We start from the raw sequence: 21,959 nt of genomic DNA on the forward strand, positions 1-21,959 counted from the left end.
AAACCTGCTGCCTTAATGTATGTGAGAAACTGTTCCTCAACCTCCAGTCTTCTTAACGAAGAAAGGTGTACCCTTTTTCCAGATTTCTCCTTCTTGCCTTTCTACCCTCTGACTGCACAATTCTTTGGTTACTTCGGGTCCTTAAAGTAGACCATAGCTTCCAGCAGCTTGTGGTCTATTGTCACCCTCAACTTTTCATAAACTCCCTCATTTTCGCTTGTCTCCATAGCTTCATAGTCTTGTCCCTCAGCTGGACTGTAGAGAGGTGTAGTGAGACCTTCGAGGGGTTCTTAGATGACATCACCTTGGGAGGTTAAACGCGGCTTCACTTCCTTGTTAGTGGTCGCAACCTGTTTCCCCTTCCTTCTTTGTTCAGCAGCTTCCTTTTTTGTGGCTGCCAGGGCCCGGCCTCATTCCGCTGACTTTTAGGTTCTTCTTCATTTAGCATCCTTTGCGTTCTGAGGTTCCTTCTGGTTGCCCTCTCGCTGAGGGTCTCCTCATTGTCATCTGATTCTTCCCCTTCTACAGCTATCACCGCATGCCCCTTTTCAGTAAGCTTTTCCTTCACTGCCGTTTTCCTTCCATGGCTATCCCTTTTCATCTTTAGCTTCTACCTCTTCTCCTTCTTCCGGATCTTGATTTTGAGCGGCAGAGTTTTCGCTGTGAAGAGTAGTAGATCTAGGAGTTTGTTCCTGGAGAGGTTGTTCTACCGATGTCTCGACTGGTGTCATGAGGTCGGTGGGGAGTTCCATAGGGCAAGGTGTGGGTGCTTCCTCCTTCTCTCTGAACTTGCCAGCTAAATGACTGGAGATCTCACTCATCTTCCCAGTAGGGCTGAATTTCGCCATCGCATCTTCAATAAGCTTCAAATACACGTTGCCCCCGAATATCTCTGGTGGTTAAGATGTACCGACGATCGGTAACACCATCGATTGTAATGTTGGCGGTATCAATAATTCAGGTTGGGGGTGGTAGGGATCTTTCGCCCGCGAAGTTTGGTAGAATTTTTTTGGGATTGACTGGATGTCGTTGGGTTGTCCATTGATGGAGGTGGTGGTGGGGAGTGGCTTTGCCGGAAGCTGAGAGAAAAAAAATTGGAATTTTGTTAAGCTGGTAAGTGCTAATCGTTTGCTAAAGTATGAAAAGGTGAGAGAGAGGAGAGAGTTTAATAAATAGAGGTAGAAGGGGAAGAGGGAAAGGTTCCTATGATGTCAGCGACCTTTCGACTTCAGCGGCAGATTTTGAATTCCAAAATTTTCCAGTTTCCCCCCTCTTTTTACCTCTTCAGGTTAAAAACAAAAAACTGCAGTAACTCTCTCTCCCTTACCTATTCAGTCAAATCACTAATTGAAGATAAAGCATTCGGAACAAAATCAAATATTCTCTAGAGTATTGGCAGAGGATTTCAAGATTCGAAATTGTATTGAGTTGAAATTAACACTCCCATCCAGATACGACCAAAGCTTTTGAAAAATAATTTTGTTATTTTCTAAAAATTAAATTTTGTTTGGGATTTTCTTAGAATGAAGCAAAAGACAAAAATAAAATAAAATAAACTTTTATTTGCAGTTGTGGGCAATTCTCGAAGTCCACTTGATCAAGTGTCTTGCTCACACACGTATATAAATTTCCGAGAATTGTCCAACAAACACTTATTTACTTGATCAGGCTAAGTATGCGTAGTGAGATTTCTCTAGCTACACATACTGCCGGTTTATTTATCACTTCCTTTTTAAGTGGATTAACAAAGAAAAATTTATGAGGCATGATACTCCCTGAAACTTTGTAATTCCCAGGATGTGGTGGATCAATTGAGTTCCCAATTGCTTCATCCTTATTTGAGCTTGACTCGCTTCAATTTCCACCGAGACTTGAGGAGTAGTACTTCTTGCCCAGTTGATCATCTTTGCACCTCTGTGCTCGTGGTTTGGCAGTTTCCTTTCCTCCTCATAGTCATCCATCCTCTGGTTTCCATCGTCACCTTCGCAATTGACTGGATTAAGTGGTTTTAAGTTCTTTTCCAACTTGATCAGCTCAGAAATAGGCAAACCATTATGGGAATAGTCATCAATTGGAGATCCTGAATTAACTCTTTTTCATTCTATCCATTGATTTTTCTGGAGGTACACCACCAACGCGCCTGCCCACTTTTTCTTGTAATTCTCTTACGTCCCTTAGATCTTCTTCTTCTCCTTGGGACGCAATCCAAGGTCAGGATATTTCTCCACCTCAAGCGGTGCAGGCCATGGTTCCAGTTGTACCCAGTAGGTAAACCTTGTAGTTCTTCCTCTTGGCCTCTCTCCCTTCAGCTTCGGCTTTCCTTCTTCTCAACACCCATCATGCTTGTCGATCACTGGAGGTGGTCTCTCTTCCGGTGCATTCTCTCATTCCATCCCAGTTGCGAATTTCTCCACCTTCTCACCGAGCACATGCACCTTTCTTGTCTGGAGGTAGATTAACGCAACGTCAAGTCCCTCACAACGCTTGATGACTTCTCCTTCCGTCCCTTGAGGTTCATCCTTTGGTTCCTCGGGAATTGCCCGGGGTATTTCGTCCTCAAGAAGTACGGCAGCAGACTCTTGTATCCAGGACAAACACCCGATAGCGTATTTCAGTAAGAAACTGGGGCATCGTCGACGGGTAGCGTCGTATCACAAGGAACTCTATGCAATTGTCGAGGCTGTTCAAAAATGGCGGCAGTACTTATTGGGTAGGGTGTTCATCATTCATTGCGATTAGAAAAGTTTAAAGGACCTTCTGCAGCAGGTTGTACAAACTCCGGATCAGCACTTCTACGTGCGTAAGCTGATGGGGTATAAATTCAGCATAGAGTACAAAAAAGGGAAGCACAAACAGAGCTGCTGACGCACTATCCCGACGTGAGGAGTCAGGCGCGCCAGCCGAGGCCACTGCTTTGGAGGCAGTCGCGGATCCCGCAGCTGGCGGAGCTTTTCTAGCTGCTGTCGCATAGCCCGTGCCTAAACTGTTGGAAATGTTGCGTGATGAAACAGTTACTTTGCCCGACCTTCATGCTTTGGTCGATCATATTAAGGTGGGGACAGCCCCGCCGCACATATCGTGGGTAGACGGGTTGGTTTATTTCCATCGCCGCATCCTAATCAGCCCCAACTCCAGGTTCAAACAGCAGCTGCTAACAGAACACCACTGCAGTCCTTCAGCAGGTCAACCGGGCCACGATAGGACTTTCACGCTTTTATCTGCAGGATTTTACTGGCTGAATATGTGGAAAGATGTCAAGCGGTTCGTGGATTCGTATGCGGTGTGTCAGTCCACTAAGTATTCCACTCAGAAGCCTGCAGGCTTGCTACAGCCCTTACCAATTTCGTCACAAGCCTACCCCCTTCACGAGGGTATACGACGATTATGGTAGTGGTGGACCGCCTATCTAAGTACGCTCACTTTGCACCATTACCTACTCGTTTTGATGCTCTGCGAGTTGCTCACCTATTTATCAATTCGGTGGTGCGACATCATGGTTTCCCTAAAACTTTGGTTTCGGATAGAGACTCTGTTTTCCTAAATGCTACTTGGGAGGAAATGCTTCTCTTGAGTGGTACGAAACTCCATTTCTCTACAGCTTACCACCTGCAGTCCGACGGGCAAATGGAAGTTCGCAATCGCCGTTTGGAACAGTATATGCGGCCCTTTACAGCTGACGGACCATCTAAGTGGTGTAATTTCCTAACTTGGGCGGAACTGGCTCTAAACTGCTTCCATCACGCGGCGCTGGGCACGTCTCCCTATCATGCACTTTATGGCCGCGACCCTCCTTTGTTGCTCGCGTCACCACCCTCCGCCCAAACGCCCCCAAAGGTAGCAGACTTGATTCGTCAACGGGGTAAGCTTCTCCAGGAGCTGCAGACCAATTTAGAACGGGCGCAACAACGGATGAGAGACTCTGCGAATATGCATAGGCGACACGTTGAATTTGATGAAGGGGACTTGGTATGGCTAAATTTGCAACCGTATCGCCAGCATTCCTTCGCTAAGCCTCTGTCAGCGAAGTTAGCACTGAGATTTTACGGTCCTTTCGAGGTTTTGCAGCGAGTGGGTCTTGTGGCATACCGTTTACGACTGCCGGGAGGGAGTAGAATCCATAACGTGTTTCACGTTAGTTTGTTGAGGGAATTTGTGGCGGGTGATTCTGGGGAACTGCCTGTTGAGTTGCCAAAGGAGTTTATGGGAGCTCGCCCAATTGTGCACCCGGTGTGTTTCATCGATTCTCAGACTATGTGGCATGAAGGCAAGGCAGTGGAGCATGTGCTCGTTCGATGGTCAGACGGGTCAGAATTTGTGTCGTGGGAGCCGCTGGAAACCATCCGGAAGCGTTTCCCCAACCTCTCCCTTGAGGCCAAGGAAGTTCTTAACCCGGGGGAGTTGATAAGACCATTGCAAGTGTTACCAATGAACCGATCAGCAGGGAGGAAATCGAGGACTTGGAGAATGAGAGAGCGGAGCCGGAACAGTTGAGAACAGAAGAACCAGCGACGGCGAGAGCTTTGCGTCCAAGGAATCAAAATAGACCACCACATAAGTTTGCGAATTACGTCTCTAAATAGCGCGTAATTCTTGACATTGTATTTTTATTATTTTTTCCTTTTAGATAGTAATTTATTGTAATTTCGAACTATTTTGGATTGAGCATTTTATAAGCTCCTTACGAGTTTTATTAGTTGGTTCTTTTTCGGATGTATAGGTTAAGTCGAACCAATTCTAGTATCCTTAGGATTATAAATAGGGCAATTTCATTAATTCTCCACACTTAATGAAATTATTATTATTTGCCCACTTAATTGTGCAACAAGAAACTTCTTTCATCTCACGCTGCCGACGAGATCATCTCTCGCGTCCAGCTTCTTATCCGTGGGCGCCGGATCTGTCTCGGAGTGTGTTTCTTGGATCTGATTTATTGTTAGGGAGGTTCTACCCTTAACATAATCCAACTATTAATCTAGAAAACAACTACTAATCTAGGTCGTTATATTAAAAAATAAATGATCCATAATTAATTTCGGTTCAAAACGTTTTCGTTAATAGCCTGTATTGTTTCGAGGCATTTAATTTTATCCCGGTGGAAAAACATTACGCAGTTGATTATGTTAACAAATTAAAGCTAATAACTTCTTTCTCCTTAACATGGTCTCTCAAAATTATAGTACTCTCAATTTTAATTATTTTTCACAATACTAATTTATGAGAATTCTAACCAAATGTCCATATCATATTTAATTTGTATATGTTCAGATTAAAAAAGTATCATTATCGCAGAAAAACAATACTCGCTTCATCTCACTTTAGTTGGGGCATTTTTTTCTGCATGAATATATAAAAACGAGTGTTTAGAAGTTAAATGGATATAGAATAAAGTACTCCCTCCGTTCCAAAATAAGCGAGTCATATTCCTGTTTGGGATGTCTCATTATAAGTGAGTCATTTCCTTTTTTGGAAAAAAAATCATCTCTCTTACTTTATTCTCCACTTACTTTATTCTCTCTTCACTCCTCTACTTTTCTCTCCCTCATACTTTACCCTCTCAACTTTACTATTTAAATAACGATTCATTAAATTTCGTGCCCAAAAGAAGTATTTCGCTTTTCTTGGGATAAGGGGAGTAGGAAAAGTAAGAGAGAAAAAAGAAAGAGTAAAGTATGAGAAAAAAAATATAGTAGATATTTTGCCTCAAAAAAACGACTCAACTACCTTGTGACAACCCTAAAAGAATACTAGGATATGATTCAATAACTGTGGTAACCTTTTTTTCCTTCTCTTTTACTTTATCAGCTCCACAATCCACTACATTATTTCAATTATTTTTTCTCCTTCTCTCGTACTTTATCAATCACACCTTAAAATTCATGTCATTCTCCAATTAGCCTATTTTTATGGAGTGGAGGAAGTATCATTTTTCATCAGCCACATTATAATTCATTCAGAAGAAGAATATTATTTTCCTTACATCAGAATTTCATCAACTCATAAAACATAATGTCAACCCCCCCCCCCCCCCCGAAAAAAATAGTGCTATGTTTTCATTTCGGTTCATCAACCAAAATTAGTCTCTTGGCATGGCAATGGCATATATTGGAAAAGAATATATTTGGACTCATTAGTTCTATGAATCTTAAACATATAAAGGTGAGAGAAAGCAAATGTCAGCGTAACTGAAGAGATTGAAATGAGTCAAATATATGACAATTGGTAATTAATTGTGTGAGAAATTTAATCAATTTTTATACTTCAAATCAAATTCACCTATCAAAAACCAGTTTGTGTTTTGTACTGAATCAGATCTTTTATTTTATTCATAATATCCACAAGGAAATGAAAGACAGATTACATGAGTTTGAAGTACACACGATCGAACACAATTGTTGTACAAATGAATAGTAATCTGATCTAGAGTTTATATAAAGCCTTAATTCCTTGAATATCATCTTGATCCAAATCTTTAGTCTCTTCATGTTTAAATGTTGGATACATAATTGCTGCCTCAACTGTGGAATGTTGCAAGCCAAGAAGGTGCCATATTTCGTGAAGAGAAATACTTAAAAGGTCAAAAGCATTTTTATTTATGAATAGATAAAACCACTTTTCATCGAGATCGTAATGTAGCCTTCCATCCGTAGGGTAGAACGCATGGGCTAGGACTCCACCTTCCCCGTCAAATGGGTACCGATCGCCATGGTCGCCTCGGCCAAACTCTAGGGTTAGGTCAGAGTGTTCGGCGCCCCCAACTTTCTAGAAAGTGAATTTTGTGACAGACGCCCACTTTTTGAAGGCAACTTCAGCAGGGACTTTAGCTGTATCGGGAAAGTCTCCCGCGAACTTGTAGGTCAAATTCCGGTTAGAAGGCTCCCACTTCTTTCCATTAAAGAGGGAGTAATAAGACAGTGCGTGGATCATACTCGAACCCAATCCCGAATGATGTTGCATGTGGTTCACGCCATTGATGATGTCAGGGACCCCACATCGCGGTGCAGTCTGTTAAGAGCACAATTCTCTTAACAAAGAAATCCTGCGATTACACTCGCAACACACCAATCCGGCGCCCCGAACGTTGGGGTCGGCGGCTCAATTCGTGGCTGGCGCGGAGAACTTCCTCCGTCGGCAGTCTTCAAGGTTTGATAAGGAGTATTGCACAAGTAATGTGGGAATATTATTTCTTCATTCAATGAATAAAAAGATAACAACCTAGCCCTATCTAGAATACTAGCTTAGGGAACAAGAAAACAAGATATGAAAATATACTATGAATCAAAAGATATGGGGAATAAAAAGATAACTAAATATTTGGGGAATCCTAAGATATAGGAGGATCGTAACAACTCCCCCACGGTTAAAATCCACCTTGTCCTCAAGGTGGGAACCATGGAACCACTGGCACAGTCGACGATAGCAAAAGCATTGAAACGTCACCTCCTGGATCAAATGCGATTAGGAACATGATCACCATCATTTCACTTATGACTCCCACCAACATTTCTACGCCGTCTCTTTCCTCTCTCGCCTTCGTCTTCACAAAATCATCCTCGATGGCTGGGACTTGGAGGAGGCTCCGGATCATGCACCGGCTCCTGACGCCGGCATCATTCCTACGCCCCCCAAACTGCTTGTCCTCCATGAATCGCTGCACAAGGACTCTTACCATCTGGAACTCCGCAGCAGTGAGGTTGTAGGAATGCCTCTCATCACCATCTACTCTATCATCTTCATAATCATCATCAGAGTCCAAACACTTATGCTGTGAACAATTATCAACACATGATGAAGATGAATCAGTCACTCCCACCACATCCCAAAGCAAGTCCGAATCATCACTCATCTTCACAGAATGGCATTCCATCTTTGTGAACTCATCATCATCAAAAGTAGCCTTATCATGATTATTATCATCTACTAGAGATGATTTTGAATCATCAGCCTCTTCAAGAAAACTACCCATCCAGTTCGAGGAATCATTTTTTTCCTGATGAGCATCTGATTCTTGATCCAGGCTTGAAGAATGGCAGCCGGGAATCAATTCGATTTCATAGCAAAATTCTTCATCCACCATCTTTTCTTCAAACCCCATGATTTCAGGGCGCCAAGGTTGTGTGCTCGGGCGTGGGCTGCGCTGCTGCCGGAAGTGATCGGTTTGTCGCCTGGGTGTATCCCAACGACTAGGCAGACACTGTGGTGGCTGATCATAATCCGAGTATCCTTGCGATGCACGGTGAGACGGTGGTTCCCAACAAGAGGGCTGCCATGACCGTGGTGGGTCGTAGGGCTGGAAGCTCGGTATTGGCCGGTTACCGGGAGGATCCCAACAGGAGGGGCGGTTGATGGGGGGTCCCACGATGTAGGCTGTCGGTACCCCCGAAAACCCCCTATCAAACTCCGTTGTGACGCGAGCTGCTGGTCTATCCCAGCTTGTGCGAGGCCACGAAGCAGTGTGCGCGCGATATGGAATCGTGCCAGAGCCAGGCTGTACGAGCCCTGCCTCTCGCCTGTTTAAATCACGACCCGTGCCCCTATGCCGGCGGACATCCCCACAACGGACACGCCTGCCGTGATTGAAAACTGAGGGGCTGTCCTTGTCGGTCGGCCAGACGTCTCCCTGGGAACGATACCCATCGACGTCCCCGTCGTCCGAAAAATAGGGTTGATCCGGTTTGGGAAGGCGTGTGGCCTTCAACCTATCAACCCTTCTATCCCTCGCATCCAATTTAAATTCCAATTGATCAAATCTTGCCATAATTTTGTCCAGCGCTGACAAAGTAGGTACGAGCGCCCCCGATCCATTGCGCCGCGCGCTGCTTGACTCCGGGTCGTCTCGTCGTATCCGCTGCCATCCGTCACCGAGGTAGCCACTCGCCGTGAAGCGTCGGGGTTGATCGGCCATGGTTGAGCTCTCAATGAAAGCACCAGTTGTTAAGAGCACAATTCTCTTAACGAAGAAATCCTGCGATTACACTCGCAACACACTAATCCGGCGCCCCGAACGTTGGGGTCGGCGGCTCAATTCGTGGCTGGCGCGGAGAACTTCCTCCGTCGGCAGTCTTCAAGGTTTGATAAGGAGTATTGCACAAGTAATGTGGGCAAATTATTTCTTCATTCAATGAATAAAAAGATAACAACCTAGCCCTATTTATAATACTAGAATACTAGCTTAGGGAACAAGAAAACAAGATATGAAAATATACTATGAATAAAAAGATATGGGGAATAAAAAGATAACTAAATATTTGGGGAATCCTAAGATATAGGAGGATCGTAACCCCCGAACGTTGGGGTCGGCGGCTCAATTCGTGGCTGGCGCGGAGAACTTCCTCCGTCGGCAGTCTTCAAGGTTTGATAAGGAGTATTGCACAAGTAATGTGGGAATATTATTTCTTCATTCAATGAATAAAAAGATAACAACCTAGCCCTATTTATAATACTAGAATACTAGCTTAGGGAACAAGAAAACAAGATATGAAAATATACTATGAATCAAAAGATATGGGGAATAAAAAGATAACTAAATATTTGGGGAATCCTAAGATATAGGAGGATCGTAACAACTCCCCCACGGTTAAAATCCACCTTGTCCTCAAGGTGGGAACCATGGAACCACTGGCACAGTCGACGATAGCAAAAGCATTGAAACGTCACCTCCTGGATCAAATGCGATTAGGAACATGATCACCATCATTTCACTTATGACTCCCACCAACATTTCTACGCCGTCTCTTTCCTCTCTCGCCTTCGTCTTCACAAAATCATCCTCGATGGCTGGGACTTGGAGGAGGCTCCGGATCATGCACCGGCTCCTGACGCCGGCATCATTCCTACGCCCCCCAAACTGCTTGTCCTCCATGAATCGCTGCACAAGGACTCTTACCATCTGGAACTCCGCAGCAGTGAGGTTGTAGGAATGCCTCTCATCACCATCTACTCTATCATCTTCATAATCATCATCAGAGTCCAAACACTTATGCTGTGAACAATTATCAACACATGATGAAGATGAATCAGTCACTCCCACCACATCCCAAAGCAAGTCCGAATCATCACTCATCTTCACAGAATGGCATTCCATCTTTGTGAACTCATCATCATCAAAAGTAGCCTTATCATGATTATTATCATCTACTAGAGATGATTTTGAATCATCAGCCTCTTCAAGAAAACTACCCATCCAGTTCGAGGAATCATTTTTTTCCTGATGAGCATCTGATTCTTGATCCAGGCTTGAAGAATGGCAGCCGGGAATCAATTCGATTTCATAGCAAAATTCTTCATCCACCATCTTTTCTTCAAACCCCATGATTTCAGGGCGCCAAGGTTGTGTGCTCGGGCGTGGGCTGCGCTGCTGCCGGAAGTGATCGGTTTGTCGCCTGGGTGTATCCCAACGACTAGGCAGACACTGTGGTGGCTGATCATAATCCGAGTATCCTTGCGATGCACGGTGAGACGGTGGTTCCCAACAAGAGGGCTGCCATGACCGTGGTGGGTCGTAGGGCTGGAAGCTCGGTATTGGCCGGTTACCGGGAGGATCCCAACAGGAGGGGCGGTTGATGGGGGGTCCCACGATGTAGGCTGTCGGTACCCCCGAAAACCCCCTATCAAACTCCGTTGTGACGCGAGCTGCTGGTCTATCCCAGCTCGTGCGAGGCCACGAAGCAGTGTGCGCGCGATATGGAATCGTGCCAGAGCCAGGCTGTACGAGCCCTGCCTCTCGCCTGTTTAAATCACGACCCGTGCCCCTATGCCGGCGGACATCCCCACAACGGACACGCCTGCCGTGATTGAAAACTGAGGGGCCGTCCTTGTCGGTCGGCCAGACGTCTCCCTGGGAACGATACCCATCGACGTCCCCGTCGTCCGAAAAATAGGGTTGATCCGGTTTGGGAAGGCGTGTGGCCTTCAACCTATCAACCCTTCTATCCCTCGCATCCAATTTAAATTCCAATTGATCAAATCTTGCCATAATTTTGTCCAGCGCTGACAAAGTAGGTACGAGCGCCCCCGATCCATTGCGCCGCGCGCTGCTTGACTCCGGGTCGTCTCGTCGTATCCGCTGCCATCCGTCACCGAGGTAGCCACTCGCCGTGAAGCGTCGGGGTTGATCGGCCATGGTTGAGCTCTGGATGAAAGCACCAGTTGTTAAGAGCACAATTCTCTTAACGAAGAAATCCTGCGATTACACTCGCAACACACTAATCCGGCGCCCCGAACGTTGGGGTCGGCGGCTCAATTCGTGGCTGGCGCGGAGAACTTCCTCCGTCGGCAGTCTTCAAGGTATGATAAGGAGTATTGCACAAGTAATGTGGGCAAATTATTTCTTCATTCAATGAATAAAAAGATAACAACCTAGCCCTATTTATAATACTAGAATACTAGCTTAGGGAACAAGAAAACAAGATATGAAAATATACTATGAATAAAAAGATATGGGGAATAAAAAGATAACTAAATATTTGGGGAATCCTAAGATATAGGAGGATCGTAACAACTCCCCCACGGTTAAAATCCACCTTGTCCTCAAGGTGGGAACCATGGAACCACGGGCACAGTCGACGATAGCAAAAGCATTGAAACGTCACCTCCTGGATCAAATGCGATTAGGAACATGATCACCATCATTTCACTTATGACTCCCACCAACATTTCTACGCCGTCCCTTTCCTCTCTCGCCTTCGTCTTCACAAAATCATCCTCGATGGCTGGGGCTTGGAGGAGGCTCCGGATCATGCACCGGCTCCTGACGCCGGCATCATTCCTACGCCCCCCAAACTGCTTGTCCTCCATGAATCGCTGCACAAGGACTCTTACCAGCTGGAACTCCGCAGCAGTGAGGTTGTAGGAACGCCTCTCATCACCATCTACTCTATCATCTTCATAATCATCATCAGAGTCCAAACACTTTTGCTGTGAACAATTATCAACACATGATGAAGATGAATCAGTCACTCCCACCACATCCCAAAGCAAGTCCGAATCATCACTCATCTTCACAGAATGGCATTCCATCTTTGTGAACTCATCATCATCAAAAGTAGCCTTATCATGATTATTATCATCTACTAGAGATGATTTTGAATCATCAGCCTCTTCAAGAAAACTACCCATCCAGTTCGAGGAATCATTTTTTTCCTGATGAGCATCTGATTCTTGATCCAGGCTTGAAGAATGGCAGCCGGGAATCAATTCGATTTCATAGCAAAATTCTTCATCCACCATCTTTTCTTCAAACCCCATGATTTCAGGGCGCCAAGGTTGTGTGCTCAGGCGTGGGCTGCGCTGCTGCCGGAAGTGATCATTTTGTCGCCTGGGTGTATCCCAACGACTAGGCAGACACTGTGGTGGCTGATCATAATCCGAGTATCCTTGCGATGCACGGTGAGGCGGTGGTTCCCAACAAGAGGGCTGCCATGACCGTGGTGGGTCGTAGGGCTGGAAGCTCGGTATTGGTCGGTTACCGGGAGGATCCCAACCGGAGGGGCGGTTGATGGGGGGGTCCCACGATGTAGGCTGTCGGTACCCCCGAAAACCCCTATCAAACTCCGTTGTGACGCGAGCTGCTGGTCTATCCCAGCTCGTGCGAGGCCACGAAGCAGTGTGCGCGCGATATGGAATCGTGCCAGAGCCAGGCTGTGCGAGCCCTGCCTCTCGCCTGTTTAAATCACGACCCGTGCCCCTACGCCGGCGGACATCCCCACAACGGACACGCCTGCCGTGATTGAAAACTGGGGGGCCGTCCTCGCCGGTCGGCCAGACGTCTCCCTGGGAACGATACCCATCGACGTCCTCGTCGTTCGAAAAATAGGGTTGATCCGGTTTGGGAAGGCGTGTGGCCTTCAACCTATCAACCCTTCTATCCCTCGCATCCAATTTAAATTCCAATTGATCAAATCTTGCCATAATTTTGTCGAGCGCTGACAAAGTAGGTACGAGCGCCCCCGATCCATTGCGCAGCGCGCTGCTTGACTCCGGGTCGTCTCTTCGTATCCGCTGCCATCCGTCACCGAGGTAGCCACTCGCCGTGAAGCATCGGGGCTGATCGGCCATGGTTGAGCTCTGGATGAAAGCACCAGTTGTTAAGAGCACAATTCTCTTAACAAAGAAATCCTGCGATTACACTCGCAACACACCAATCCGGCGCCCCGAACGTTGGGGTCGGCGGCTCAATTCGTGGCTGGCGCGGAGAACTTCCTCCGTCGGCAGTCTTCAAGGTTTGATAAGGAGTATTGCACAAGTAATGTGGGAATATTATTTCTTCATTCAATGAATAAAAAGATAACAACCTAGCCCTATCTAGAATACTAGCTTAGGGAACAAGAAAACAAGATATGAAAATATACTATGAATCAAAAGATATGGGGAATAAAAAGATAACTAAATATTTGGGGAATCCTAAGATATAGGAGGATCGTAACACAGTCATTCTTGATACTGTGGCCGCGTCTAGTATTCCTGTGGGGTTGAGGTTGTATTTTTTCTGATAGGTTTTGACGGCTGACTCTAGGATGTCGTCAAAGACATTGTTGTTTGCTTCAATTTCGGAGAGATGTTGAATATAGCCAAATCTTCCGAGATAGGCTTTGAGCTTGTAGAGCCCTTGGGTGGTGTTTCCCTTGCCACAACCTTCTAGATTTTTTATGAAATCAAAGGCAGAGGGATTTATGTAACTAGCATAGCCAATTGAAACATTTAGTATGAAAATAAGGAGGATGCTAACAAGCTTAAGGGCCATGACAAGGGAAGGACTATGTACGCACTCTAATCAATTTTGTTTTTTATTGTATATTTGTACGATTACGAATGTGCGTATTTATAGGTATAAATTTGTTTATTATTTGCCACACAACACGCTTGCATAAGTTCTTTTATTATTTGCCACAAGACACGCTTACAGCAATATGTAAATACTTCATCTTAAATGGATATTGGAAATAGGGGTGTCGAAACGGGTACCCGCGGGTACCCAAACCCGATTTTGCGATACCCGTATCCGAAAACTTCAATATTATACTACCCAATCCTGACCCGTATAGTTATACGGGTAACCCGATACCCACTTTAGGAGTCCCAGTTTATCATTTTTGGGTGTCCCACTTTAGGAGTCCCGGTTGGAATATTCCATAAATGGTATTAGGCCCCACATTCCACTAACATTTTTTCACTCACATTTTATTATAAAACTAATATAAAAAAATAGGACTCACATTCCACTATTTTTTTTCACCAACTTTCCATTACGTTTCTTAAAACCCGTACCGAATTCAACCGGGACTCCTAAAGTGGGACGGAGGGAGTATTACTCCTTCTCACCTTCTGAGCATCCAAAGTTCCAAAAATCGCATTTTCGGTCAAAAACGCCCAAAAATAACAAATTCAGACACGCTTTTTACCATCCCGCCCTTGAGCCTGAAAGGGTATAAATGTCAAAGCATAAAAAATTCAATTCAAAATACTTCATCCGTCCCATAAAAATTGTCTTCTTCCTCCATTTTGGTTCGTCCAACAAAAATAGTCTATTTCTATTTTTGGCAAGTCTTTTCTTTCTTATAAGGTGGACCTCATTCTCTATTAACAATACTTCAATCATTTTTTCTTTCTACATCTTTCCTACTTTACCAATTTTTGTATTAAATCTCGTGTCGTCCTCAAAGTCCCTATATTTATGGGATGTAAGGGGTGTCAATTAAAGTATACAAACTGTATACAAATATCATAACGAATTACCTCATGTTAATAGAAACAAAAATAAGATAAATAATATTTTATTAATTTATTTTGAAAAAATCATTGCTCTTATAAAATTAAACTACAATCGCTAAACTTTTCATATTTTTATTGCAAATTTTTAAAATAAAATAAATACAAAAAATTGTTGAAAACAAACTTTTTATAAAGTACAATTGAAAGAAAGACAAATTAAATGTAATCTAGAGACTATATAAAGCCTTAATTCCCTGAATATCATCTTGATCCAAATCTTTAGTCTCTCCACGACTAAATGTTGGATACATAATTGCTGCCTCAACTGTGGAATGTTGCAAGCCAAGAAGGTGCCCTATTTCGTGAAGAGAAATAGACCAAAGGTCAAAAGCCTTATTATTTATGAAAAGATAGAACCACTTGTCATCCAGATCGTAATGTAGCCTTCCATCCGTAGGGTAGTATGCATGGGCTAGTAATCCACCTTCCCCGTCGAACGGGGCACCATCGCCATGGTCGCCTCGGACAAACTCTAAGGTTAGGTCAGAGAGTTCTGCGCCCCCAACTTCCGAGAAAGTGAATTGTGTGACCGAGGCCCATCTTTTGAAGGCAAGTGCAGCTGGGAGTTTAGCTGTTTCGGGAAAGTCTCCCAAGAACTTGTAGGTCAAGTGCCGGTTAGATGGCTCCCACTTCTTCCCAGTAAAGAGGGAGTAGTTGGATGCTGTGTGGATCATGCTCGAATTACTCGAACCATGTTGCATGTGGTTCACGATATCCGCGACCCCACATCGTGGCGCAGTCATTTTTGATACTGTGGGCGCGTCTATTATTCCCGTGGGGTTGAGTTTGTAGTTGGCTTGATAGGTTTTGACTGCTGACTCTAGGATGTCGTCGAAGATATCGTTGTTGGCTTCGGTTTCGGAGAGATGTTGAATATAGCCAAATCTTTTGAGATAGGTTTTGAGCTCATAGATCCCTTGGGTGGTGTTTCCCTTGCCACAACCTTCTAGTTTTTTTATGAAATCAAAAGCAGAGGGGTGTATATAACTAGCATAGCCAATTGAAACAGTTAGTGTGAAAATTAGGAGGATGTTAACGAGGTTAAGGGCCATGACAAGCGAAGGACTATCTAAGCACTTTAATCACTTCTGTTTTTTGATACATGTTATATTTTGTATGAACATACTTATAGGTATAAATTCTTTTATTATTTCTCACAAGACACGCTTACATCAACATGTAATGAATTACATAATCAAGTATAAATTCTTTTATTATTTGCTACAAGACACGCTTACATTAACATGTAATGTAATATACTATCTTAAATGAATAATCATGAAAACATTTTTAAATTAATACTTCATATTATAGGTAAAATATAGATTTAAATTAATATTATATGTGTATTTATTGTTTTCACGTGTAAATAATTTTGATTTCAATTTATTATTCTTTTATTGAAACTGAACATGTACGGAGTACTTTTTTCCCTCTTGACTCTAGAGTATGATTTTGTCATTTTGACTTTTAAACGTCGACATATTAAACTTTTTAATTGATATAGCTATATTTTCTTGTTTTTCATTAATAAAAATTAGACGAATCTATATTACTAGTTTCTCTCTCCGTCCCAATCCCACTTTAGAAATCTCACTTTTCCATTTTAGCCGGTCCTACATTTGGAGTCCCAGTTAGAATAATGTATAAATGGTATTAGGCCACGAATTCCATTAATATCATTTCACTCACATTTATTATAAAACTAATATATAAAAATGGAACTCACATTCCGCTATCTTTTTTTTACCAACTTTACTTAAAAAAAATTTCAAATCCGTATTAAACAATTAAAATATAAAATACTAGTTATGATATTATTAAATTTATTTATTATAAAAATTATAATTGTAAATTAATTATCAAAATATTTTGTAGCTAAATTTAATTTTGATTATGATTCGATTTTTTAATTACATTATCAAGAATAGAGTCTTAACTACGTTATTCTCTATCTTGATTTACTATTTCTCCACTTTAACTACTATTATTCATTTTCTTACTTTATTATCTCTCCACTTTAACTATTTATTACTCCATCCGTCCCAATTTGGGAGTGCAATTTAGTTAGGGCACGGGTTTTAAGAAATTGTTGGAGTGTGTAATAATTGAAGTGAGGTAGTGGTTGTTGGAGTATGTAATAATTGAGGTGAGATAGTGGAAAGTGGGACCCTTTTGACTTTTTATAGGTTTATGATTTTGTTTTGTTTTATTTTTATGAAAGTAATGGCATTTGAGTGTAAATTTCATCAACTATGAGGTTAGATTTTATGTCCAAATATGGTAAATTCTAAATGAGACTCTTAAACTAGGACAGACGGAAATGGCAAAATATGACTCTTAAAATGGGACGAAGGGAGTATTATTTTTTGCAAAACGAGTGTTTAAAAAGAAGTGTGACAAACTTTCATGGATGGATAGAGTATAATATTCTTCATTGAATTCATGCTCTAGACTTATTTGGATATATCTCTTGTGCTCAAGTCAAGAGTTTAAGTTAGGAAGAAAGAAAAATGAAGTTTAAGGTGAAATGTCATCCAGATAGTGCTACCCTGCCAGGTAGCCAAAACACTGTCATCTCCATAACAGTTCACCTGGCCGAGTACACTTTCCCCAAACTTCACTCGGCTATGCCACTTTCGTATGATTTAACACCTTATTTATTAGTCGGAACAAAGCTGCTTACCACTAAGTCGCACTTTCTCGTACGTCGAGAAGAAACTATTTAAATTAAGTTGCATTTCTAGTGCATTTTTTTATCAGTATACTTATTCAGAAATGCAAATAACAGATATCTTTAATAGTTGGATGGTTTTAAAACAGATATTGCCCGCAGTTACGCACATACAACAACCATATTATACAACAACAACAACAAACCTTAACATAAGCATTATCATAACAAGATCACACAGAATCATGTGTGTGAAATTCTAGCAGACACCGCTGCTCTTCTTGTCCGAAATCTTCCTCCAGTAGCTGAATACATCCCTCTGAACCTCGACGACGCTCTTCTCCGACCTCTTACCGTCATCGGCAGTGACATGAGCTTCTTTTACAGTAGCACGAGGCGGCATCGCGTCGAACTCCTTGACTACTTTCTCCATGTCTGGGATGAGCCTCTCCGCCAGTGTATGGCTGAAGTCTTCTCGCACTACAATGCGGAGCACTGCAACGTGCTCTGCATTGGGAGGCATGGTGTACGCCGGGACAATCCATCCGAACCTCCTGAGAGATTCGGATATCTGGAAAACTGTATAGTTGGTGCTGTCCTTGAGGGAGAAGGCCACGACCGGCACTCCAACATCTTTAGAGATGATGTCGAAACGCCCGGTCTTAGCGATCCCTTCTTTTAGGATCATTGCGTTTTTCATGCAGTTCTCCATTATGCTTTTGTAGCCCTACCCACAAAACAGTTAGATTGAATACATATAGTACTATATATGTTGAAATGTGACTATTTCCTTTTAAGGTCATGACATTCTGCAAATTCGAAAAGCAGACCTAGGAATTAGGTGTCCTAATATGGAAAATTATACTCCGTCCATCCCACCATAAGCGACTCGTATTCTTTTTTGGGACCTCACACCTAAAGTGGGTCATTTCTTTTTTTTTTGGCAATATATAAGACAATTACAAGTATATTAACCTAAAAAGTGGGTCATTTCTTTTTTTTTTGGCATTTCTTTTTTTTTGGCAATATATAAGACAATTACAAGTATATTTACTTTATTCACTTTTTACTTTTCTTACTTTATTCTCTACAGTTTATTTCCTTAAATCCCGTCCCCGGAAGAAATGTTTCGCTTACAGCAGAACATGGGGAGTATCAAGAACTAACAAATAATAATGGAGAAGAACTGATGAAATATAAGGATATGTTAATAAGGAAAAGTACCTCAAAACCAAGTCTTATGAATTGATAGTACTGGGCAATGATCTGGCTAGAACCTGCAAAAAAAGAGAGGTGAAAGTGTTAGCAAATGAAAGAAAATATAACAATATTAAACATCGGTGTAAAGAGAGAGTGAAACTATAAAAGTGTAATTGGTCGCTCTATCTAGCACCAATTAGTTTTCGGATGAAATTTCTATCAAAAGGTGGCAATATTAAATGTGGGTGACCTTTGGAGAAGTTGAAGGTGAAAGTAGGTTGATCAGATCCAAGGTAGTTGATATGGAAAAGAAGGTCGTCTGGTGGCTCCTCCAGACAACCCAGCCAACACCGGCAAGGCCGTATTTGTGGCCACTCACATTGATGCTCTTCACCAGAGGTAAACGGAAGTCCCATTCAAGGTCGGGATAAAGAAAAGCCTCCGCTGGCAGCATCAACGTGGATGGGGGTGTCCCAACCCGTCTCCTCGTTCTTCTTTCTCAGGAGCTCATTTAGCAGCTTCACATCCTCGAATTCTCCGGTGAGAGTGGATCCTAGAATGGCTGCAACGCAGATGGTGTTCTCGTCTACAAGCTCCATGGCCTCACCCGATTCTGCAATGAACAACTAATTAATTAATTAATCTGTGGAAACAAGAGGATGGAGGGGGAATTAATGAAACCTGAAGCTCGGTGGTGACAGGATACTCATCCATGTCGACATAGTTCTTGTTGAAGGCGGCCATGATGAGCTGATCCCACTCGGGTTCCATCCAAGTGGTGACAAAAGAGGCCAAGTTGAGGCGAGGGTTGCCGTCCAGCATTAACTCATCCTTCACAATCTGATAGGCAGCCTCCTTCGGCATCCACCCTTCTGGAATCTTCAACCGGGGAAGGGAAAAGTGCACCGTAGATTCTCGTCGGCGTCGCCTGCGGTCTTGCTCAATACCATGATGATTCGTCAATCCCACACACGCGCGCACGCACATGCACATATATATAAACTATAATATCATATTTCAAAGTGCTCTGAGAAGGCCATGTAGCAAGCTACTTCTGTAACGTGCCATTCTAACTCGCCACTCGTCATTTTCCCATCAATATATAAGACAATTACAAGTATATTTACTTTATTCACTTTTTACTTTTCTTACTTTATTCTCTACAGTTTATTTCCTTAAATCTCGTCCCCGGAAGAAATGTTTCGCTTACAGCAGAACATGGGGAGTATCAAGAACTAACAAATAATAATGGAGAAGAACTGATGAAATATAAGGATATGTTAATAAGGAAAAGTACCTCAAAACCAAGTCTTATGAATTGATAGTACTGGGCAATGATCTGGCTAGAACCTGCAAAAAAAGAGAGGTGAAAGTGTTAGCAAATGAAAGAAAATATAACAATATTAAACATCGGTGTAAAGAGAGAGTGAAACTATAAAAGTGTAATTGGTCGCTCTATCTAGCACCAATTAGTTTTCGGATGAAATTTCTATCAAAAGGTGGCAATATTAAATGTGGGTGACCTTTGGAGAAGTTGAAGGTGAAAGTAGGTTGATCAGATCCAAGGTAGTTGATATGGAAAAGAAGGTCGTCTGGTGGCTCCTCCAGACAACCCAGCCAACACCGGCATAAACAAGGCCGTATTTGTGGCCACTCACATTGATGCTCTTCACCAGAGGTAAACGGAAGTCCCATTCAAGATCGGGATAAAGAAAAGCCTCCGCTGGCAGCATCAACGTGGATGGGGGTGTCCCAACCCGTCTCCTCGTTCTTCTTTCTCAGGAGCTCATTTAGCAGCTTCACATCCTCGAATTCTCCAGTGAGAGTGGATCCTAGAATGGCTGCAACGCAGATGGTGTTCTCGTCTACAAGCTCCACGGCCTCACCCGATTCTGCAATGAACAACTAATTAATTAATTAATCTGTGGAAACAAGAGGATGGAGGGGGAATTAATGAAACCTGAAGCTCGGTGGTGACAGGATACTCATCCATGTCGACATAGTTCTTGTTGAAGGCGGCCATGATGAGCTGATCCCACTCGGGTTCCATCCAAGTGGTGACAAAAGAGGCCAAGTTGAGGCGAGGGTTGCCGTCCAGCATTAACTCATCCTTCACAATCTGATAGGCAGCCTCCTTCGGCATCCACCCTTCTGGAATCTTCAACCGGGGAAGGGAAAAGTGCACCGTAGATTCTCGTCGGCGTCGCCTGCGGTCTTGCTCAATACCATGATGATTCGTCAATCCCACACACGCGCGCACGCACATGCACATATATATAAACTATAATATCATATTTCAAAGTGCTCTGAGAAGGCCATGTAGCAAGCTACTTCTGTAACGTGCCATTCTAACTCGCCACTCGTCATTTTCCCATCAATATATAAGACAATTACAAGTATATTTACTTTATTCACTTTTTACTTTTCTTACTTTATTCTCTACAGTTTATTTCCTTAAATCTCGTCCCCGGAAGAAATGTTTCGCTTACAGCAGAACATGGGGAGTATCAAGAACTAACAAATAATAATGGAGAAGAACTGATGAAATATAAGGATATGTTAATAAGGAAAAGTACCTCAAAACCAAGTCTTATGAATTGATAGTACTGGGCAATGATCTGGCTAGAACCTGCAAAAAAAGAGAGGTGAAAGTGTTAGCAAATGAAAGAAAATATAACAATATTAAACATCGGTGTAAAGAGAGAGTGAAACTATAAAAGTGTAATTGGTCGCTCTATCTAGCACCAATTAGTTTTCGGATGAAATTTCTATCAAAAGGTGGCAATATTAAATGTGGGTGACCTTTGGAGAAGTTGAAGGTGAAAGTAGGTTGATCAGATCCAAGGTAGTTGATATGGAAAAGAAGGTCGTCTGGTGGCTCCTCCAGACAACCCAGCCAACACCGGCATAAACAAGGCCGTATTTGTGGCCACTCACATTGATGCTCTTCACCAGAGGTAAACGGAAGTCCCATTCAAGGTCGGGATAAAGAAAAGCCTCCGCTGGCAGCATCAACGTGGATGGGGGTGTCCCAACCCGTCTCCTCGTTCTTCTTTCTCAGGAGCTCATTTAGCAGCTTCACATCCTCGAATTCTCCGGTGAGAGTGGATCCTAGAATGGCTGCAACGCAGATGGTGTTCTCGTCTACAAGCTCCACGGCCTCACCCGATTCTGCAATGAACAACTAATTAATTAATTAATCTGTGGAAACAAGAGGATGGAGGGGGAATTAATGAAACCTGAAGCTCGGTGGTGACAGGATACTCATCCATGTCGACATAGTTCTTGTTGAAGGCGGCCATGATGAGCTGATCCCACT

At 43.0% G+C, this 21,959-nt stretch overlaps 2 protein-coding genes and 1 pseudogene across 2 annotated transcripts; all 3 read right to left on the bottom strand.

The window, feature by feature from the left end:
• Positions 1-14,933: 14,933 nt before the first annotated feature.
• LOC121803825 (metalloendoproteinase 2-MMP-like) lies at positions 14,934-15,818 on the bottom strand. Its single transcript, XM_042203420.1, has one exon. It carries the CDS (start codon positions 15,816-15,818, stop codon positions 14,934-14,936), a length of 885 nt encoding a protein of 294 aa, XP_042059354.1.
• A 1,813-nt stretch (positions 15,819-17,631) lies between these two features.
• LOC121804971 (glutamate decarboxylase-like) lies at positions 17,632-19,056 on the bottom strand. The gene is made up of 3 exons (XM_042204711.1): positions 18,891-19,056; positions 18,665-18,717; positions 17,632-18,167 (listed from the first exon to the last, which is right to left on the bottom strand). Exons 1-3 carry the CDS (start codon positions 19,054-19,056, stop codon positions 17,700-17,702), a joined length of 687 nt encoding a protein of 228 aa, XP_042060645.1. The 3' UTR covers positions 17,632-17,699.
• A 58-nt stretch (positions 19,057-19,114) lies between these two features.
• On the bottom strand, positions 19,115-21,778 carry LOC121803826 (annotated as a pseudogene).
• Positions 21,779-21,959: the final 181 nt, after the last annotated feature.

This window comes from Salvia splendens, chromosome 5 (genome assembly GCF_004379255.2).
Source record: "Salvia splendens isolate huo1 chromosome 5, SspV2, whole genome shotgun sequence".
Taxonomy (NCBI): Eukaryota; Viridiplantae; Streptophyta; class Magnoliopsida; order Lamiales; family Lamiaceae; genus Salvia; species Salvia splendens.

Bases quoted from the DNA above. Each gene is read 5' to 3' on its own strand.
- LOC121804971 (XM_042204711.1), bottom strand. From the start codon at position 19,056: ATGGGACTTCCGTTTACCTCTGGTGAAGAGCATCAATGTGAGTGGCCA. The intron at 18,718-18,890 runs GTCACCCACATT...CTTTTTTTGCAG, and splicing joins CACCTTCAACTTCTCCAAAG to GTTCTAGCCAGATCATTGCC. The intron at 18,168-18,664 runs GTACTTTTCCTT...TTTTGTGGGTAG, and splicing joins TCATAAGACTTGGTTTTGAG to GGCTACAAAAGCATAATGGA.
- LOC121803825 (XM_042203420.1), bottom strand. From the start codon at position 15,818: ATGGCCCTTAACCTCGTTAACATCCTCCTAATTTTCACACTAACTGTT.